This window comes from Typopeltis vanoorti, chromosome 9 (assembly GCF_054136105.1).
Source record: "Typopeltis vanoorti isolate ZY-2024b chromosome 9, IOZ_Tvanoo_1.0, whole genome shotgun sequence".
NCBI lineage: Eukaryota > Metazoa > Arthropoda > Arachnida > Uropygi > Thelyphonidae > Typopeltis > Typopeltis vanoorti.
This window is the reverse complement of record NC_143557.1, coordinates 19,830,593-19,849,772: the sequence shown is the minus strand read 5'-3', so window position 1 is coordinate 19,849,772 and position 19,180 is coordinate 19,830,593. Positions and strand designations below refer to the sequence as shown.

At 36.1% G+C, this 19,180-nt stretch overlaps 1 protein-coding gene across 4 annotated transcripts in view; it reads left to right on the top strand.

Annotated features, from left to right (window-relative positions):
• The window catches only part of LOC150102912 (uncharacterized), a 536,005-nt gene extending 522,617 nt beyond the window's left edge, over nucleotides 1–13,388 (top strand). For all 4 annotated transcript variants that reach the window (XM_090397626.1, XM_090397627.1, XM_090397628.1 and 1 more), the window contains one exon: nucleotides 11,652–13,388. In XM_090397626.1, the coding sequence (XP_090253752.1) occupies nucleotides 11,652–11,693 (42 nt within the window). In that variant the 3' untranslated portion in view covers nucleotides 11,694–13,388. The remainder of the gene's footprint in view (nucleotides 1–11,651) is intronic.
• The last annotated feature ends 5,792 nt before the right edge of the window (nucleotides 13,389–19,180 follow it).

The following is a 19,180-nucleotide window of genomic DNA, read 5'->3' as shown; positions in this document are numbered from 1 at the left end:
ATAAGGGTCAAAGCTGTATAACTGAGAGGAGACCTCCACATAGCCTTTAAAGGAATGCAGAGAACCGACCAGGGCTTCTGACCTAAAGTCCAATCCTCACCTTCTCGTGGTGCAACCTGTTGGGTATCTATAAGTACCTGGATACTGAACGAACAAGGATGGGCTGGAAATTTGGGATCTAGCCGACCAAATTGAATTTTTATTGGCTTAAACCAATATACAAAATGATGGTACAACATGACAAAATTTCATGCCGGCTGAGGCGGGCGCCCGGTTAAACAAGGTCCCCGTTGTTTTCGCCAGGGCGAACAGCAAAAAGTCAGCTACTGGAACAAATCTGAAAGCACACCCCCAACTCAACATCACCAGAGTTAAAGATCGGTACAAACAACATAAGAAGCCTGAATGGCAAAGAAATGGAGCTAGCTGAAGAATTAGATAAGTACCAGATTGACATAATAGGGGTGACTGAAACAAAAAAGACCAAAACTGGTGAGATCTTTCTGAGCAATAAATACAAAATGTTATATTCAGGCAATGACAATCGAGGAAAAAAAGGGGTAGCCATAGTATTCAACACTAAATACAAGGCTAATTTTCTTGAATGGCAGGCAGTCTCAATTAGAGTGATGTGGGCAAATATCAGAATGGGGAACTGGACAATGAGACTTATTTGTGCCTATGGTCCCACAGAAGGTTCTAATAAGTGGAGGAATTTTTTGAGGCTCTAGAGAAAGCTATTGACACAATGAAAAAGGAAACGTTGGTCCTTGTTGGGGATATTATTTTAAATCATGAGTGATGTTTAATAATGTTTAATAAACTGTTTTTTCAATAAAACATTTCATGAATAACATTTTTGTTCACTTATAAATGTTTCTGAGTACATTTGGAGAAAGCTTTTATGTATATGGATTACGTGATGTCGTTTGTTAATTATTATCGGGTGGGCAGGAAAAGCAGATTGTGCTTCACAACGTTTAGCTGAAATGGGCAAATGTTTCATTTTTAGCATATATTTCTATTTTCAGAAAATTTGTTTATTTCTTTCTCTTTTCAGAATTCACTTTCTTTTAGCCAGCTTTCTTATAATTTAATCCCTGGTGCAGGACACCAGAGTGTAGAGAGGATTTGAAATTGGAAGCGATCACTATACCAGGCAGAAGCATCCGCAGGTCATCTCTACCTATAGGAGTTGCTAAATGGTGTGCCACCCTTTTTTAATAAATTACTCTGGATTTAGAGAAAGATGTTGAAAGTTTATTTTTCACTTGAAAAATAAACTTTCAACATCTTTCTCTAAATCCTGCTAAATCTTATCCTGCTCAAGACTAAATAGTGATCGCTTCATTTCAAATCCTCTCTACACTCAGGTGTCCTGCAGCAGGGATTAAATTATAAGAAAGCTGGCTAAAAGAAAGTGAGAAATTTAGACAAAGATGTTGAAAGTTTATTTTTCACTTGAAAAATAAACTTTCAACATCTTTCTCTAAATCCAGAGTAATTGATTAAAAAAGGGTGGCACACCATTTGGCAACTCCTATAGGTAGAGATGACTTGCGAATGCTTCTGCCTGGTATCTCAGCTTGGGCCTGGCTCTGACTGAAGAGACCTCAATAAAGGTCGAAACTAGTCTGGGTAGTGGCCCTTCCCTTAATGCATAACATTACACATATCCACAAGGAGATGTGTTTTGCATTATAGGAGGTACGGAGACAGGAGTGTTGGTAGCTTGCTCCACCTTTGCAACGAGTTGTCCTGGTGTTGTACCACCTTACCCCAGTCCTGAAGATACTTTCAGGCGCAAACTTTGTTTGCTCACACTTGGATAAAGGATTAAACTAAACTTATTATGAATTTCATACTAGAAAGAATGACATGTAAGAAAGGTTTAAAGCGAATAAAACTTGAGCAGCTCTCAAATGTGAACTGTAGACTAAAATACACGAAGATTATTGAAGAAAAAATGAAAGAGTTTGAGAACAAGAACCAAACCTTGGAGATTCGGTGGCACACCTTGAAGAATACCCTGATTGATTCAGCTACAGAGGCATGTGGTGAGGTTGTCTGCAAGGATAGAAAAATCAGAACTCCCTGGTGGACACAGGAAGTTAAAGAGGCAGTGAAGGAAAAGAAGAAAGCATATCAAAAGTTCCTTGGCAAATAAGTCAGCTTGTGCTCTTAGAGAATTCAGAGACAAATGTAAGAAAGCTAAACACTGTGTAAAACTAGCTAAACAAAAGACATGGGAGGACTTTGGCAAGAACATAGAAAATAAATATCAAGAAGGTGGTAAGATATTCTGGAGGTTGTTGAAGAAGCTTAGAAATAGAGGAAAGAGTGCTGTAAAAGGAGTTAGAGATGATAAAGGTGATATGAAGACGGGAGAAAAAGATATCTTTTAAGTATGGAGTAATTACTTTGTAAAACTGCTAAATGAAACAAGCGGTGATGACAGCACAGTGGTAAAAAACACTGACCAGGCATACAGTCAGGAATACATATCCATACTTGAAGTAGAAAAAGCCATCAAAGGCTTGAAATGTGGAAAGGCAGTGGGAGTAGATGATATTCGACCAGAAATGCTAAAGTATGGTGGTATAAAAGTCTTACAGTGGCTGCACTGCATAGTTCAGAAGGCCTGGACAGAGGGATGAATTCCTGATGATTGGAGTAGGAGCTCTAATAGTACCCATATATAAAAAGGGAAATAAAACTGAACGTGAGAATTACAGAGTTATTTCCCTACTGAGTGTTCCTGGTACGATTTATGCCAGTATACTTGAGAAACGGTTCAGAAGAATTGTGGAAGAAAAGCTTGGTGAAGAACAAGCTGGAATCAGGACAAATAGAGGCTGTCTGGATCAGGTCTTCACTCTACGACAAATAGTTGAGAAAGCATGGGAATATAACAAAGATCTGTATTTAAGTTTTGTCGATCTGGAAAAGGCATAAAACAAGGTGCCAAGAGAGAAGTTATTCAATACACTACAGTTATATGGTGTCAATGGGGCATTATATCAAGCAATACTTAGTCTTTATTTGAGCTCTAAGTCAGCAGTTAGAGTTGAAGGAGGTATAGGAAGATGGTTTAATGTAAAATCTGGTGTCAGACAAGGATGTACATTATCCCCACTATTATTCATTATCTATATGGGTTACATTATGCAGGAAAGTGGTATTAAACCTGATATCAAAATTGGAGATGTTAATGCTAGTTCTTTGCTTTATGCCGACGATGTTATACTTCTAAATAAATCCGCTACAAGTCTGCAAGATTCCCTGACTAAATTGAATAACTGTTGTAATAAGTATGGTATGAAGGTCAGCAATAAAAAGACAAAGACAATGAAAATAGGTAGAATCATTGAAAATGTCAACTATGTTTTGAACGGAGAACCTGTGGAACAAGTAAAATATTTCATCTACTTAGGCACGATTTTCAGTGAAGATGGTAAATTAAATATGGAAATAGACAACAGAATTAACAAAGCTGCTATGATAGGAAGTCAATTGAATAAATTCATATGGAATAAGAGAGAAATTTGTCAGAACACTAAATTAGCTGTATGCAAGACAGTTTTCAAACCAGTTTTAACTTATGGATCTGATAGCTGGGTCAGAAGTAAAACACTTGACCAAAGACTAGAGACCGCAGATATGAGAGTCCTGAGAAAGATTAATGGCGTGAACAGATGGCATTAATGGCAGTATCATATTAAAAACGAGGATATTAGGAAAGAGCTTGACATTGTCGGCATCCAGGAATGCGTTAGCAGAGCTAATCTCAGGTGATATGGTCACTTAAACAGAATGGACAAGGAAAGATTAGCCAAACAAGTGTTCTCTGTCAGGTTGGCAGGAAAATTCTCTTGGAGAGTGGCAGCACTAAAGACTTTTTTTTTTTGCACCATCTAAAGTTCACTTCAGTTCTACTTGCAATGCCTCAACATTTTCATTAGAATTTTCCTAGATTTCATCATTACATTCAATACTTGGACTGGAAGAAAAGTTCCTCTATTGTTTCTGTTGCAAAATCTGAGGTGTTTTTTTTTTTTTTTGGTATATCAACATTTGTGATGTGTTCTATGCTCTATAGTTGTGTATACAGCTTATTGCTGTAATTAGTTAGTAAAATAAGTATGAAATGTGCATTGTTTAATTAATACTAAAAGAATTGTAAGTACGAAGTTGATTAGAAGATTGAGTGCTTGATGAGAGTGGCAGACTTTTTGTATGAAGAGAATTACAGGGAATATAGCAGTGTTAAAAGAAAAAGCTGATGAGCCAAACTAATCTTTAAGCAAATAATATAGAGCATACAATGAGCAGTTTTTAATGAGTGAAAAGTGTATTTTCAAAACATGCAGGTAAACATTGTTCCTCATTTTTATATGCCTTTTGATTATGCCAAATCACGGTATTCCATTATTGAAAAAATTACCTAGCATATCAAAATATTAACTACTCACTGGAATGGAAATGGTTTTTCCCTCTCACTTTTTTTTTAATGAAAATATGGTGAAAATAATGTTAAAGAAATAATGAAAATAGGGACAAAGCTGTTAGTAATACAATGCAGTTTTGTATGGAAAAAAAAAGACGTGAAGATCCAACAAATAACAGTACAGCTAAGCAAATGAATTACAGTATATTATTATTATTATTATCATCATCATTATTATTTAACATTGGTCAAACATAATAACTTGGCAGTTATAGAAGTATTGCAAATGGTAAAAGACATCAAAATCAGTATTAACGCACTAAATGACAGGCAACACAATTTGATGAAAGAAACCTCCGAACTCCGTCAAGAACTTCATTCTCTAAAACTACAATATGAATGTTTAAATCAGCAACAACATAAAGAAGATCATATCATAAACAGTCTTTCTGAAACTGCACCTACAGAAAACCTCAGAGACGTTTTAAAATTAGGCCATGCAATTGACATCCCCCTCAGCTTAACGACATTCAGACCGTAAATCGGATTACTAGGAAGAGCAAAAAACAAGGCTTGCCACGACCTGCACCAGTCATAGTTCATCTTACAAGCAAGTCCACAAAAGACAATCTCATAAAAGCCAGCAGACAAAAAAAACCAGTTGCCAAGGGCTTGAATGCATTGCAAGACAACAATTTTCCAATCTTCCTATCCAAATATTTAACACCATTCAACCAGAATCTGTTGTACCAAGCAAAAACAGAAAAAAATTACCAATTTTTGTGGATCAGAGATGCCAAGATATTCTTGAGGAAGTCATAAACTTCAAAACCGATACGAATTAAAAGCTCAGAAGACACAGAAAGGCTGCCACAGTGAAAAAAAAAAAAAGTCCCCTAATTACTTCAAAAAGAAGACCACAATAAAAATGAATGTGAACCACCAAGACAGATGCAATAACACCAGAACATACCGGCAATTTCACTTTGATCAGACCTTTCAGATCATTCATTTGACCTCCCAAACATCAGCCTACTTCCAACACAGCAATCAAATCAATAATAATAATAAAAAAATACATGTATCTAACCGGTGTCATCCTCAAATAAGCTCATTAAAAAGCTTCGAGGATGCAAGCTGAGACATTACATCTCAACTGAGATCAACAAAAAGGGGAAAAAAAAAATTATTTATTACGTTGAAGTGCTGTAGTTACAGCGGTTAAAAACATTAAAAAAGCAAAAATTGTAAAATATATATAACTTACTGTTATACTATAAATGCTATTAAAAAAATGTAACCTTATCCAATTGCAAACTACAAATTACCATCCATAGTAACTATTATTAACGCATTTTAGAATACAAAAAACGGAAAAATTGTATGAAATTCACTGTAAAAAATATATATATGTAAATATGTGTATATATGTAAATACTCTCTAAGATGATAAATAAAATGTTAATGTTAAAAAAAAATAAAATTATTATTTGAAGCTTTGAAAGGGTGTAAAGAAGTGTTGTAAAGATTATATCGGGATTACTTGATGGACCTGTGCTTCACTCAGGATTTCTCCATGAGTGTAGGTCATAAAGATGCCGCCAACGACCTTGATCTTGAGCCTCTCTCTTCCATGTTATACCCATAGATTTCACAAGTGGGTCTTCCCATCTTGTAGGTGGTCTTCCTGGTTTTCTCTTTATTCTTGGTTGCCAGTTGAGTATTCTGTATGTCCATCTGTTATCCCTGAGTCTGGCTATGTGACCTGCTCATCTCATCTTGCTTTGATATACTGCAGTTACCACATCTTTTATGCTTGATCTCTTTCTTAGTTCCGTGTTTCTGACATGTTCCATTTTGCTCATGTTACAAATTATGTGTTCTATTGCACGCTGAGTTATTCTGAGAGTCTCTTCTTTTTTTCTTGTCGTGTTCCATGTTTCTGATCCATATGTGAGTGATGGAAGAATGTCACTATTAAATAGTTTTGCCTTCATAGAGATGTCAAGATTTGGATCAGTAAGTGTTTCTTTTAGTCTGTTGAATGATAGCCATGCAGCTTTCTTTCTTTTTGCTAGTTCTTCAGATAAATCGTTATTCATTTTTATTGTTTGTCCTAAGTAATTGTAGGAGTCAACTTGTTCTATAGGGATGTTATCAATACATAGGTGACTGTCACTTGTGTAGATGTTTTTTTTTTTGATCCATTTTGTTTTTTCTAGATTCATTTCTAAGCCTATCTTACTGCTGTTTGTGTATGTTTTTTCACCCATTTCTTTTAGGTTTTTTGGGTTGTGGGATATCAGTACTAGATCATCAGCAAACATAAGGATTTGTAGTTTTTCACTATCTATGCTTATTCTTCCATTTAGGTCTATTTTTTTCAGAATGTATTCTAAAGTGCTGGTAAATAGATTTGGGGAGATCACATCGCCTTGGTGGACCCCTCCCTTTATATCTATATTTATAGGTTGATCAAATAGGGTTATTTGTGTGGTCTGATTTTTGTTAATTTCTTTTATCATGTGGATGTAAGTAGGGTCTGCATTTATTTCCAGTAAGGCACCGATGATTTGAAAGGAGATAAAATGGAAATGATAGAAGACCTGAATGAATTGTTTGAGGTAGCAAAAGAAAAGAGTGAGAGAGTTAGAATGATTAGTTTTTTGCCACGGTATGACAGTGAAATGTTTAAAAGGAGGGCTATAATTGCAAATGACTTTATGCGTGGGTTATGTATGACGAGTGGTGTGGAATTTGTGGATGTGTGGAGTGAGTTTGATGGGCGAAAGAATCTATATAAGATGAATGGTTTGCATTTGAATGGTTACGGTGTAAGAAGACTTGAGAAAGTGTTGCTGAATGTAGTGGATGTGCAAATTCAGGGAAACTAGATTTGTTAGGGGGGGGGGGAGTAGAGATACAGTCCTTATGGAGGCAGTTGAATGTAAGAATGAATATAATATGCCAGAGCAAATAAGGACAACAAATCTGAGTGGGATAGTTAATATAAGGCATCAAGGTAAGGTTGGGGCTAATGGGGGTCTTAAATTCATGTACACTAATACTAGGAGTATTAGGAACAAGAAGGAAGAGTTTTTGGCCATGGTTGGCACTTCCAGACCACAGGTTATAGGTATTAGTGAAACATGGCTGACTGTAGATGATATAACTAGTGGGATTGAATGTGATGGGTATAGTGTGTTCAGGAATGACAGAGTGAATAAAATGGGGGGAGGAGTATTGTTGATGATAGCTGATGAGCTCCAGCCAAGGAGAATAGAAGTTGAATTGCAGGATAGAGAAAAGAGCACATTTGAGGCCATTTGGTGTGAGATTGTGGCTAGCAGAACTAAATATACAATTGGGTGCTGCTATAGACCAGGTGATGGAAAAGATGGGGGTGACAGTATACACAAGCAAATAGAAGAAATCGGTGGAAGGAGGGTGATTATTATGGGAGATTTCAACTATGGTCGCATTGATTGGAGTGAGGAGAGGACACACGGGAGGAAGGAACTGGATTTTATGCGGTTATTAAGGGATAACTATCTGCGACAGCATGTAATGGAAAATACTAGGGGTCAGAGCGTGCTTGACCTAGTAATTACATCTGAGGATTTGGCTGTAACAAATATGACCACATTGCCACCAATCGGTGAGAGTGATCATAGGGTCTTAACTTGGGAGGTGGCTAAAGGTGTAGAATTTTCAATTAAGACAGGGTACATGTGGAATTATCGGGCTGGAAAGTATGACAAGCTTAGGAGTTTGATTGGTTCAGTGCCATGGCATGTACAACTGCAAGGACTAGAAGTTGATAGTGCATGGGAGGTAGTTAAGAAGTGCTTGCATGAAGCAATGGCTGACTGTATACCTAGAGTCCGAATAATAAATCAAGTAGGGGTTAAATGGATGAATAACACCATTAAGCTTGAGTTGCAAAAAAAGAAACAACTATGGAGGGAATTTAAGGAGAAGGGTGACCGGCAGGCACATGAACGGTATAAAGCACAGGCCAGAAGGGTGACGAGTGTGGTAAGAAAAGCAAAAAAGGATTACGAAAGAACATTGGCCATGCAGGCTAAAGAGAATCCTAAACAGTTTTTTAGATATGTAGCAAGTAAAAGGAAAAATGTACATGGCAGATTGATTTTAAAGAATGCCGATGGTAGGGAGGTAACTGAATCAGTTGAGATAGTTGAGTCACTGAGTGAGCACTTTGCAAAAGTATATCATCCAGGTGGTGACATTGCAGAAACGAATAAACCAGTAGATTATACGGGAATTGTGGTTAATGAAGTGGAGGTGAGTAGTCTATTGCATAACCTCAATGTCAATACATCTGTGGGATTGGATGGTATACCAGCTCGTGTTGTACGAGAAGCAGCTAAAGAATTGTCAGTACCCTTGACCATTTTGTTTAATTTGAGTCTCGGGTCTGGGTTAGTCCCGAGCGGGTGGAAAGAGGGGAAAATAGTTCCACTGCATAAAGGTGGTTCCAAGACTGCTGTAGTAAATTACCGACCGATTAGCATATCAGGAATCATTGTCAAGGTCTTAGAGAAAATAGTCAAGAGGAAAATACAAGATTGGATAGAAGAAAATGGGATACTGTATCGGGGACAGCATGGTTTTGTGAAGGGTAGGTCATGCCTCAGTAACTTGCTCACGTATTATAACACAGTGACGGCTGAACTGGATAAGGGTAATGGGTTTACAGTGATTCTACTGGACCTTGCCAAGGCCTTTGACGGGATTCCACATGGAATTCTAATCAGTAAATTGCAGCATATGGGAATGGACATAGGGTTGGTGAGATGGATAGGAGGGTGGTTGACAGAGAGATATCAGAGAGTGGTTTACTCGGGAGTAGAGTCCACAAGACGGCCTGTGACTAGTGGTGTGCCACAAGGATCTGTTCTTGGACCACTGCTGTTTAATTTGTTCATAAATGATATAGGAAATGATCTGAGAGGAACAGTTCATTTGTTTGCGGATGATGCGAAGTTGGGTAGGGCAATAGTGAATGCAGATGACGTCAAAATTTTGCAGGATGATGTGGATAGATTGGAGGTCTGGGCTAAGGAGAATGGATGTCAAAATGTAAGATTATGCATTTTGGGGTGAAAAGATTGGCGGCAGTTTACTGCATTGGTGGAACCGTGCTCCAGGAAATTGATGAGGCACGAGATTTAGGAGTGTTGGTAGATAAGGAATTGAAATTTAGGGGACACATTGCAAAAGTGACCAAAACAGCTCATCAAATCACTTGGTTGCTGAAGAATACGATGACAAGCAGAGACAAGCAGGTTATTGTTCCTCTGTATCGAGCCTTGATAAGACCCCATCTAGACTACTGTGCTCAGATTTGGTCACCTAGGTTTCTTCTTGATGGGGAGGAGGTGGAGAGGATCCAGAGGCGAGTGACCAAGATGATAGCAGGTCTGTGGAATGAACCGTATGAGAACAGGTTGAGGATTTGTGGGTTGCAAAAATTGGTTGATAGGCGGAGGAGGGGAGATATGATTGAGACATTCAAATTACTGAAGGGTTTCTATAAAATTAATTCAGAAGATATTTTTGAGAACAGGGCTGGTTGTGGGAGGACTAGGGGACATCCATGGAAACTGGGCAAAAGTGTGGTTAGTAAAGGTGTTAGAGCTGGGTTCTTTACTTTTAGAGTAGTGAATGAGTGGAATGCGCTCCCTGAGTCTGTGGTGGATGCTGTGACAGTGAATGAGTTTAAGGCGAGGTATGATAGATACTGTAGTAATGTCAAATAGTTGTGATGAATATGATTTGGGGCCTCCCTCGATGAGTCCAATGACTCCCTGGAGTTGCCCGTAATAATAGTAATAGTAATAATAATAGTAATGATTGCGTTCTATGGTATTAAATGCTTTTTTAAAATCAATAAAGAGGAAACATAGAGGGATTCGGTATTCTCTGCATTTTTCTGTTAATTGTGAAATGACCTGGATATAATCTGTTGTGGAGAAGCCTCTTCTGAATCTTGCCTGCTCTCTACTGGAGTTGTCTTTGAGAGTGTTTTGGATTCTGTTCAGGGATTATGGAATTTAAATTATGAGCACAGATTGCAAGTATGTGGATTACAGACTGGTTAAGAGGCCTATAAACTTCCAAATGGATTTCATAAGATATCATCTGATGAAATGTTTTGTTACGTGGAAGTCAGGGAGAGACCTGGGGGGGGGGCATTCATGAAAGTTAAGTTTATTCACCGTTAAGAAAGGGATCAGAGCTAGAATTTTCTCTCACAGAGCAGTGAGTGAGTAGAATAGTTTGTCTACTGAAGTATGAGTGTATCTAGTGTGAATGAATTTAATGGGAGGTATGACAGCTGGTTTGGGTGACTTATAGCCTCTTTCTCTTGTTAATCAATCTGTAATTACAGACTGGTTAACAGGAGAAAGAGGGATGATGTGATTTAGAGGTCTATAAATCATATCATTCCTCTTCCATAATTCAAATCATACCATCCCTATTCCATAATCTGTGAATGGATGTCATAGAATATCATCTGATGAAGTTTTTTGTTATATGGGTGGCAGGGAGAGAACCTGGGGGGCATCCATGGAAGTTAAGCTTGTTAACAGTTAAGAAAGGGGTCAGAGCTAGATTTTTCTCTCACAGAGCAGTGAGTGAGTAGAACGATTTGTCTGCTAAAGTAGTGAGTGCATCTAGTGTGAATGAATTTAATAGAAGGTTTGATAGCTGGTTTGGATGACGTATAGCTTCCCTCGATGAATCCTTGACTCCCTGGAGGTATCAGATAATTAGAATAATAAATTATTTATTTTGTTTCTCTGCTTTTGTTTATTCTATGAAGCACTGTTATGAATAATGACCAGTACCTAATCCTTCCATTACATTTATATTATAGTGCACCAAAGTCATCCTATACATAACCATTCACAAAATTTATTTTTTAAAAAAAATATGGTTTGGTGTCAGTGCTTAACTCACTTTTTTGACATTATTATACTTACAAACACATGGGCTTAATTAACCAACTTTTGGTATCCATTCATTTCAGCACTGTAATTGATTAGCAGTGCATGTGATTCTGAAAATGCTTTATCAATTTGATGCCACATATTTTTATGATTTTTTTAAATCATATATATGTAATGACTATTGTTATAATATCATGGAGTATATATTTTCATTTTATTTGCAGAAAAAGTCTCAAGCAGACAGACAAGAAACGGTTGATAGTTAAATGAATTCAATGAGCTTCCATCTCAATTTCACCAAGGTTTTTTGGTTTGGTGCTACAGTCTCAACAAAGGAAGAAAATTATATAACCATAAGCCTGCATGTTGAATGCCATTTTCTGAAAGACTTGCATAGTGTTAAGCTTCTCCTAGCACCACACCCAGAAGGTAAATCCGTGACAGAACTATGACATTATGTACAGGCAGCACTCTTCAGTTTTATATAACAGTCCAAGCCACTGATGTTTTTAATTCTCCATCCTGAACAGTTGTCCTGTAACTCCAAATGTGGTATTTTACTGTTTGTAGTTAGCTCATAGTTCCTTGTCAATGGCAGTAGAAAATCTGAAAGAACACTGTTATGAAGTGAAATATGCATCTTTAATATCTAAATCACACCAATGTTTTGCATGTCATTATTTGATGTGATGTTGTTAATCCATTCAGCCTGTAGAATACACCCATGTCATACAAAATCTTACTATATAATGAACAACTTCTTCATTAATGTGTAGCTCTTTGCTACTTTGGACACTCAGTGCTTTGTTAAACTATTTCTGGACACAACAGAATTATTTCAGAAAAAAATAAATTAAATATTGCATTTGGACTGTATCAGTGCTTGACTTCCCTTTATATCATTATTATTTTTGTCACTAAGGGACTACTTCTGCACTTATGGCATTAAGGATTAAAAAAAAAAAAATAAAAAAAAAAGTGGCTTCATGTGTGACAATAAACAGTATCATCTCACTTTTTTCAGTGCAATCAGCATCATACCTGTAAATGTTCTGATCTTTCGGGAACCTTGTGTGCCATTGTATCCTGGAACTGTGTGTCTCTACATATTGATGCAGTGGCAGATAAGTGTACTGTATGCAGAAGGATTTTTTCCATGTCAGTACTTGTAATAGTCTCTGCTTTGTGAGATGCTCATCAGTTGCTGATTAGTGGATGCTGTACATTACATCACTTTTTGGGTGAATTAGTGCTGCCACCCAGATTTAGAGTTGCCGTGAAGTAATTTCATTGTTACCTTTGTCATCTCAACCATTTGCTGTTGTACGAAAACAAAATCAGAGTAGTTTGTGTTGTACATAGCTATAATGTATTCTTCATGGATACATAGAAGTGAAATAAACAGCTACAATGGCCATATTCAGTGATCTGTTGTTTGTTCTACATCATAAACACTTTGAAGAAATGTCAAGATTAAATGTCATTTTACAAATGGTTGCATGCATTTTTTGTAATTTAGTTAAGAATGTTTATTTTGATTATATGGCAGGTGCATAATTTTGTTATTAATTTGTATTATTTTGACTGTTTCGTTCATACATATTTAATATATCATCCAACGGATTTCTTAAATACTAAGATCTTCAAAGAGGTAATAGACATTTGATTCTTAATATAATAAAAAGGAACTTACCATATACTTGAAAAGGAAGCACCAGGATTTGTCCCTATCATTTGAAGTGATTGTTAAAAAATGGTGCTAATTGAGACATTTTTCAGTTGGCAGTAGTACTCTTTTGCTATTTTCCAATATTTCATATGGCTGGAGGTAATCAGTATGAATGAATATGATTTGTATACTAACTAAAAGAGCTGCTTTGTCTGCAAAAATTGCTGTCTTATAATATCGTTCAAAAAATAAAAATAAACTATAAATGGAATTAAAATGTTATGCTTCAGAATGTTATGTTTTTCTAAACAATTTTGCCTTCATTTGATGAAATATTCATTTGCTAAAAAAAAAAAAATCTTTTGTATGAAGCATATGGGAGTGTATTTGTTATTCACTTTGTTAAGCCAGGTCCCCAGTTTGTTAGAGATGATAAAATTAATGCAGAAATTAGGCACATTTGCTGTATTTTTAAATTTTTTTTTTTACCTTGGTTTAAAGATGATTTTAAAAGCACTTATTCCTGACTCTCCTAATTTCTCTTAGGCTTGCAAAATGGGAAAGTTAGTTTATGCTGCATGAAAATTGTACTTTTATAAGTGACAGTCACATGACATCTAACACCCTCATTCCTTCAAGGGATCAGCCATTTCAAATAATCATAAATTAGGATAGGAACATTCATTGTTAGGATAAAGGGAGTGTTTTTAATAATCAGCATTGGAAGTGATTGATTTTGCAAGTCAACAAGGATTTTGTAACTAGGATCAAAAAAAAGGACTCTATATATATATATATATATATAGGTAGAAAGTATTTTTACCTTGGGTATAAATATGTTAAAGATACCAAGCAATTTTAAACCTGGTTTTACTCCATTTCCCAAGTAAGCAAACAGACTAAAAGTCAAGTTTGCGCCTGCAATTGATGCAAGTCTAACTGATCCCACAGGTAGTGCAGGACCAGGGCAACTCGTGGCAAAGGTGGAACAAGCTCCGATCACTAATCTTAATATTTACCCTTAATGCCAAAACACATCTCCAAGAAGGGGATGTATGATGTTTTGTATTAAAGGCAAGGGGCCACTACCCAGACCGGTTTCGACCTTTATTGAGGTCTCGTCAGTGGGAGCTAGGCTTAGAAATACCAAGATTTAGTAATACCGAGCTTGTAAGTATTTCGCCAAAACAAGTTACCATAAGGTGTTTTAACCTTATTAAATAAAAATCTCTGGAGGAGATATAAATGTAGAAAGTATTTTTACCTTGGGTATAAATATGTTAAAGATACCAAGCAATTTTAAACCTGGTTTTACTCCATTTCCCAAGTAAGCAAACAGACTAAAAGTCAAGTTTGCGCCTGCAATTGATGCAAGTCTAACTGATCCCACAGGTAGTGCAGGACCAGGGCAACTCATGGCAAAGGTGGAACAAGCTCCGATCACTAATCTTAATATTTACCCTTAATGCCAAAACACATCTCCAAGAAGGGGATGTATGATGTTTTGTATTAAAGGCAAGGGGCCACTACCCAGACCGGTTTCGACCTTTATTGAGGTCTCGTCAGTGGGAGCTAGGCTTAGAAATACCAAGATTTAGTAATACCGAGCTTGTAAGTATTTCGCCAAAACAAGTTACCATAAGTGCTTGACTTCCCTTTATATCATTATTATTTTTGTCACTAAGGGACTACTTCTGCACTTATGGCATTAAGGATTAAAAAAAATAAAATAAAAAAAATAAAAAAAAAATATATATATATATATATATATTAGTGGGCAGGCATAGAATTTTTAAAAAAATATCTTTTTCACTTTGTCAGGGCTTTTCTCATAAGAGCTTGAATAAATTATTGTACCATTTTCAGTATTTTCAGAGGCCTCTTTCATACTTATTGGGAGGTCAAAAGCTGTGAAAGGGTTCTTGTTAGACTACTGTGTAACTGCTTGTAAGATTATTTTGGAAGAGCCCACAAACAAGTGGCAGTCGTTTGGCTTCTGAACTTAATTCCTTTCTTTTAAAATGTCATCTGCATTGCAGCAATAACAAATTCAATTCTTTATCTCAAAATGTCAGGTAGGATTTTGTTTATATTTCTAAAAACATAATTTTTCAGGTAGGATTTTGTTTATATTTCTAAAAACATAATTTTTTAGGTAGGATTTTGTTTATATTTCTAAAAACAAAATTTTTTATTTGAAATAAAGGGGATATTAAAGATCCATTCTTATTTCATAGCTGAAGAAATAATAGAAGCTTTGAAAAATTGACCAAACAGCTTATGAGAATACAATCCTTGGCCTTGTAGTTGCTTTAGCTTGAACTACTTAAATGCAAGCACTACCCAGGCATCTATATAATCACCTGTTGTTAGTGCTTTTGATAAAGGTTTCACAAGCCTAACAGCAACTTATCCCAGCAACCAGGGGAAAGTACAACCACTGTGCCAAGCCTTCACTTGGTGAAGCGGCAGACAAACGGCCAAAATCCATGGGCTCACCATTCTTTTTTGCAGAAAGCTTAAGAGAGCAAGAACTCTAGTTCTCATCAGAGACTAGGCAGAAACCTTGAGAGGGCAAGAGTCCTCATTCAGTAAGCAATCCAATGTCAGAGAGTGGTATTTTTTGTAAGTAAACTCTTAGTTGGTGTGTGAATTGTAATAACCAAAGAAGAGCCAAAGCTTCATTTCAGCGATGCTAAAATATATTGAAATAGCAGATATTAAAGATCTGTCCTTATTTCATAGCCAAAGAAATAACAGAAACTTTGAAATTTCTGAAAATTGACCAGAGAGCTTATAAGAATACAGTCCTTGGCATTACAGTTGCCTTAGCCTGCCTGGTTCTGATGAGAACCAACAAGTTTGAAACAGCTGTCAGGCCAGTAAAACCATTATCAAAAGCACTAATTAAAGATGACTATATGAATGCTTGAGAAGTGCTTGTGTCTTTTCAATAGTGCAAGCTAAAGCAACTCTGATGACAAGGATTGTATTCTTATAGCTCTGTGGTCAGTTTTCAAAAACTTTCAAAATTTCTGTTATTTCTTTGTCTATGAAATAAGGATAGATCTTTAATATCCACTATTTCAATCTATTTTAGCATTGCTGAAATGAAGACTTTGGCTTTTTTTTTTTTTTTGATTATTATAAATTTTTTTCCCTGTAATTAAGTTTCATTGTTGAAGATGAGATCAGAGCAATATAAAAACAGATTACTGTTTAGATAAATATAAATCTCTGACAAGACGGATTAATCTATCTATTCAATCAGATGAGGTATGTTGACAATATCATAAATACTTCATCTAACAACGGTGATGACTTTCCATATAAACTAGACCCTGACAGTCTGTCATCTATCAGGACTGCAATAGCTTGTAGAGATGATTGTGCAAGATCTAAAGCATAAAGCATTGGTCTTATGCTCATTCAGATTTTTAAGTTTGGATACCATATCAAATTGTTTTCATCAAAACCTGATACATTAGTTAAACAGAAGTAGCATTCCTCTTACATGACCTTTTGGTTCTCTCCAAATCACCGGAATCTTAAAGTCCTAAAACAAATTAACTTGACCAGATATTCAGCACTAATGAAAATTTCCCTTTTTTTTTTTGAGTCACCCCACTTCACAGCTAAAATAATAAAAGAAAGCAATCTTTTTCATGCAAGTAATGTGTAAATGCAACAATTGTAAATGAACTAAGCATAAGATAAAAACTTGATGTGTGTTTTATGGCCCCTGATACTGAAGATTCAACAAAATCTAAGTGCAAGTGGTAACTCTTAACAAGCTGAGTATTTTTTTATGAAAGCTTTTGACAAAAAATACAACAGATAAATACTTCATGTAAAATTAAAACTCAAAAAATAGTTGCAAAACAAAATTTGATAGAATAAAACTATATGTACAACCCATAAATGAATAGATAAAAAAGAGAGTGTAATTACAATGGAATAGACACATTAAGAGAATGGATGAAAAAAGAATAATTAAATTGCAAAATAAAAATTTTGAAGTACTGCCACATGCCTTAATAATCACAGCAGCTACAATAACACAATCAAGTGACAATAAATTTTATTATTGAAAAAATTCTGAAAAGTTTACATCGGTTAAAAATCTATATATGTTGCAGTTTTTGGATTGGATTGCAGATTTGAATTCCACACCTATGTTAGAATCAACCTAAATTAATTTCATCATCATCAAATTACTGGTCAAGGAGTAGACAGGATACTCTGATAGTACTCTGTAACAGTTTGCATTATTGCTAACTTTCTATTAGCAATTTTCCTCCAAATTAATCTGTTATTTGTCATCATCAAATCGCGAGGGGGATTTTTTTTTGGCAGGGAGAAAAAATGTACTTCAAATTTTCACTGTGTTTTATACATCTCTCATTTGCAAATACATGCAAATGAGAGGTCTATAAAATGCAGGGTGTATTGCTGACAGCTCGCAATGAATGCGTGCAAATTCCCAGTCACTGGGCGTGAACAGAATTGTTTTTGTGAAAAGAAAAGTTTGTTCCCGTGATGCTTACTTTGGTGGATAAGATATTATTAGTGAAATTGTCTTATGTTAGTGGGGAATCAGTAGCAGAAGTTTTACAAAAGTTTCGAATGCAGAAAAGAATGATTAAAGATTGAGGTCCTATCACTCCTGCCAGAACAGCGTTGTGGTATCACAAATAAATGCCATAGCGGCACAATCAACAAATGGTGTAAGCAGTGCATGGGAAGCTGCAAGAGTCACAGGCACAGTGAAAATGTCACTATTCTGCATCCTTCATGGTGCATAATCATCACACCACCAAAGTAAGCATCACAGCAACAAATTTTTCTTTTCACAAAAACAATTCTGTTTCCCCCCCCCAATGACTGGGAATTTGCACACATTCATTACGAAAAAAATCCCCCTCCTCGCGATTCGTTTTTGTGCAAACCACACTCTAATATCCCAATTTTCTAATTTTTATGAATTATTGAAATATCTTGGAAGCAGTACAGTACAGTACAGTACACCCTGCATTTTATAGAACTCTCATTTGCATGCATTTGCAAATAATGCATGTGGTGAAGCACCTTCTGTCGGTGAAAATTCAAAGTAAATTTTTTCTCCCCGCCAAAAAAATCCCCTCCTCGCGATTCGCTTTCGTGCAAACCACACTCTAATATACCAATTTTTCTAATTTTTATGAATTACTGAAATATCTCGGAACTTATGAGACACTCTATACATGAATAGGTTTACATTATTAATAATCTTTTATCAATGTTTTTTCTGTAAATTAGTCTGTCACATTTTAGCAGATCAGTATACTCATATATTGAATATTTCATTTCTTTTAGGGTGTTCTTACTGAATTGATCCACCAAGATCTTGGTCTTCCCCTGAGATCAAACACCTGTTTTGCTAACTTTTCCTCTTTGATTCTGTTTAAGTGAATGTACAACCTGAGATTAGCTTTGCTCACACATTCTTGAATGCTAACAATGCTTCCTTCCTAATACCTTCATTTTTAATGTGATTCTGTCATGGATGCTATCTGTTACCTCTAGTCTTTTAGCTGTTTTATTTCCCCAGCTTTAAAATTGGTTTGAATATCATCTTGTTTATAGCTTAGTGTTTTGACTACTTTCTCTCTTATTTCATAAAAATTTATTCATCTAACTTCCAACTTTATAAATGCACAACAGTTTTGCTTATTCTGTTGTGCATTTACATTCATTTGCCATCTTCACTAAAAATTGTGTCCGCAAGGTTAGCCTAGGGGCTGTGCACTTCACAACCATATGACTGGGGAAGGAGTGTCCCAGGTTTGATTCCCGTTGAAGACGTGAAGAATTTGAGGATCTTTCTCAGCCATAGCCAAGTTAGTCGGTCTTGGGCGCAGGCAGTAGGGTTTTTTCTGCCAGTTTATCTGCCGTTTTTCATCCTGCAAGCAGGCAAACTGGCCCCATGAACACACACTGATCTACAGCCATAAATACTTAACCCCCAATGAGGGGGCTCAACTCGCCCCAATAGGGACGGGGGGGGGACTCCATACGAATAAATAAATAAAACTAAAAATTGTG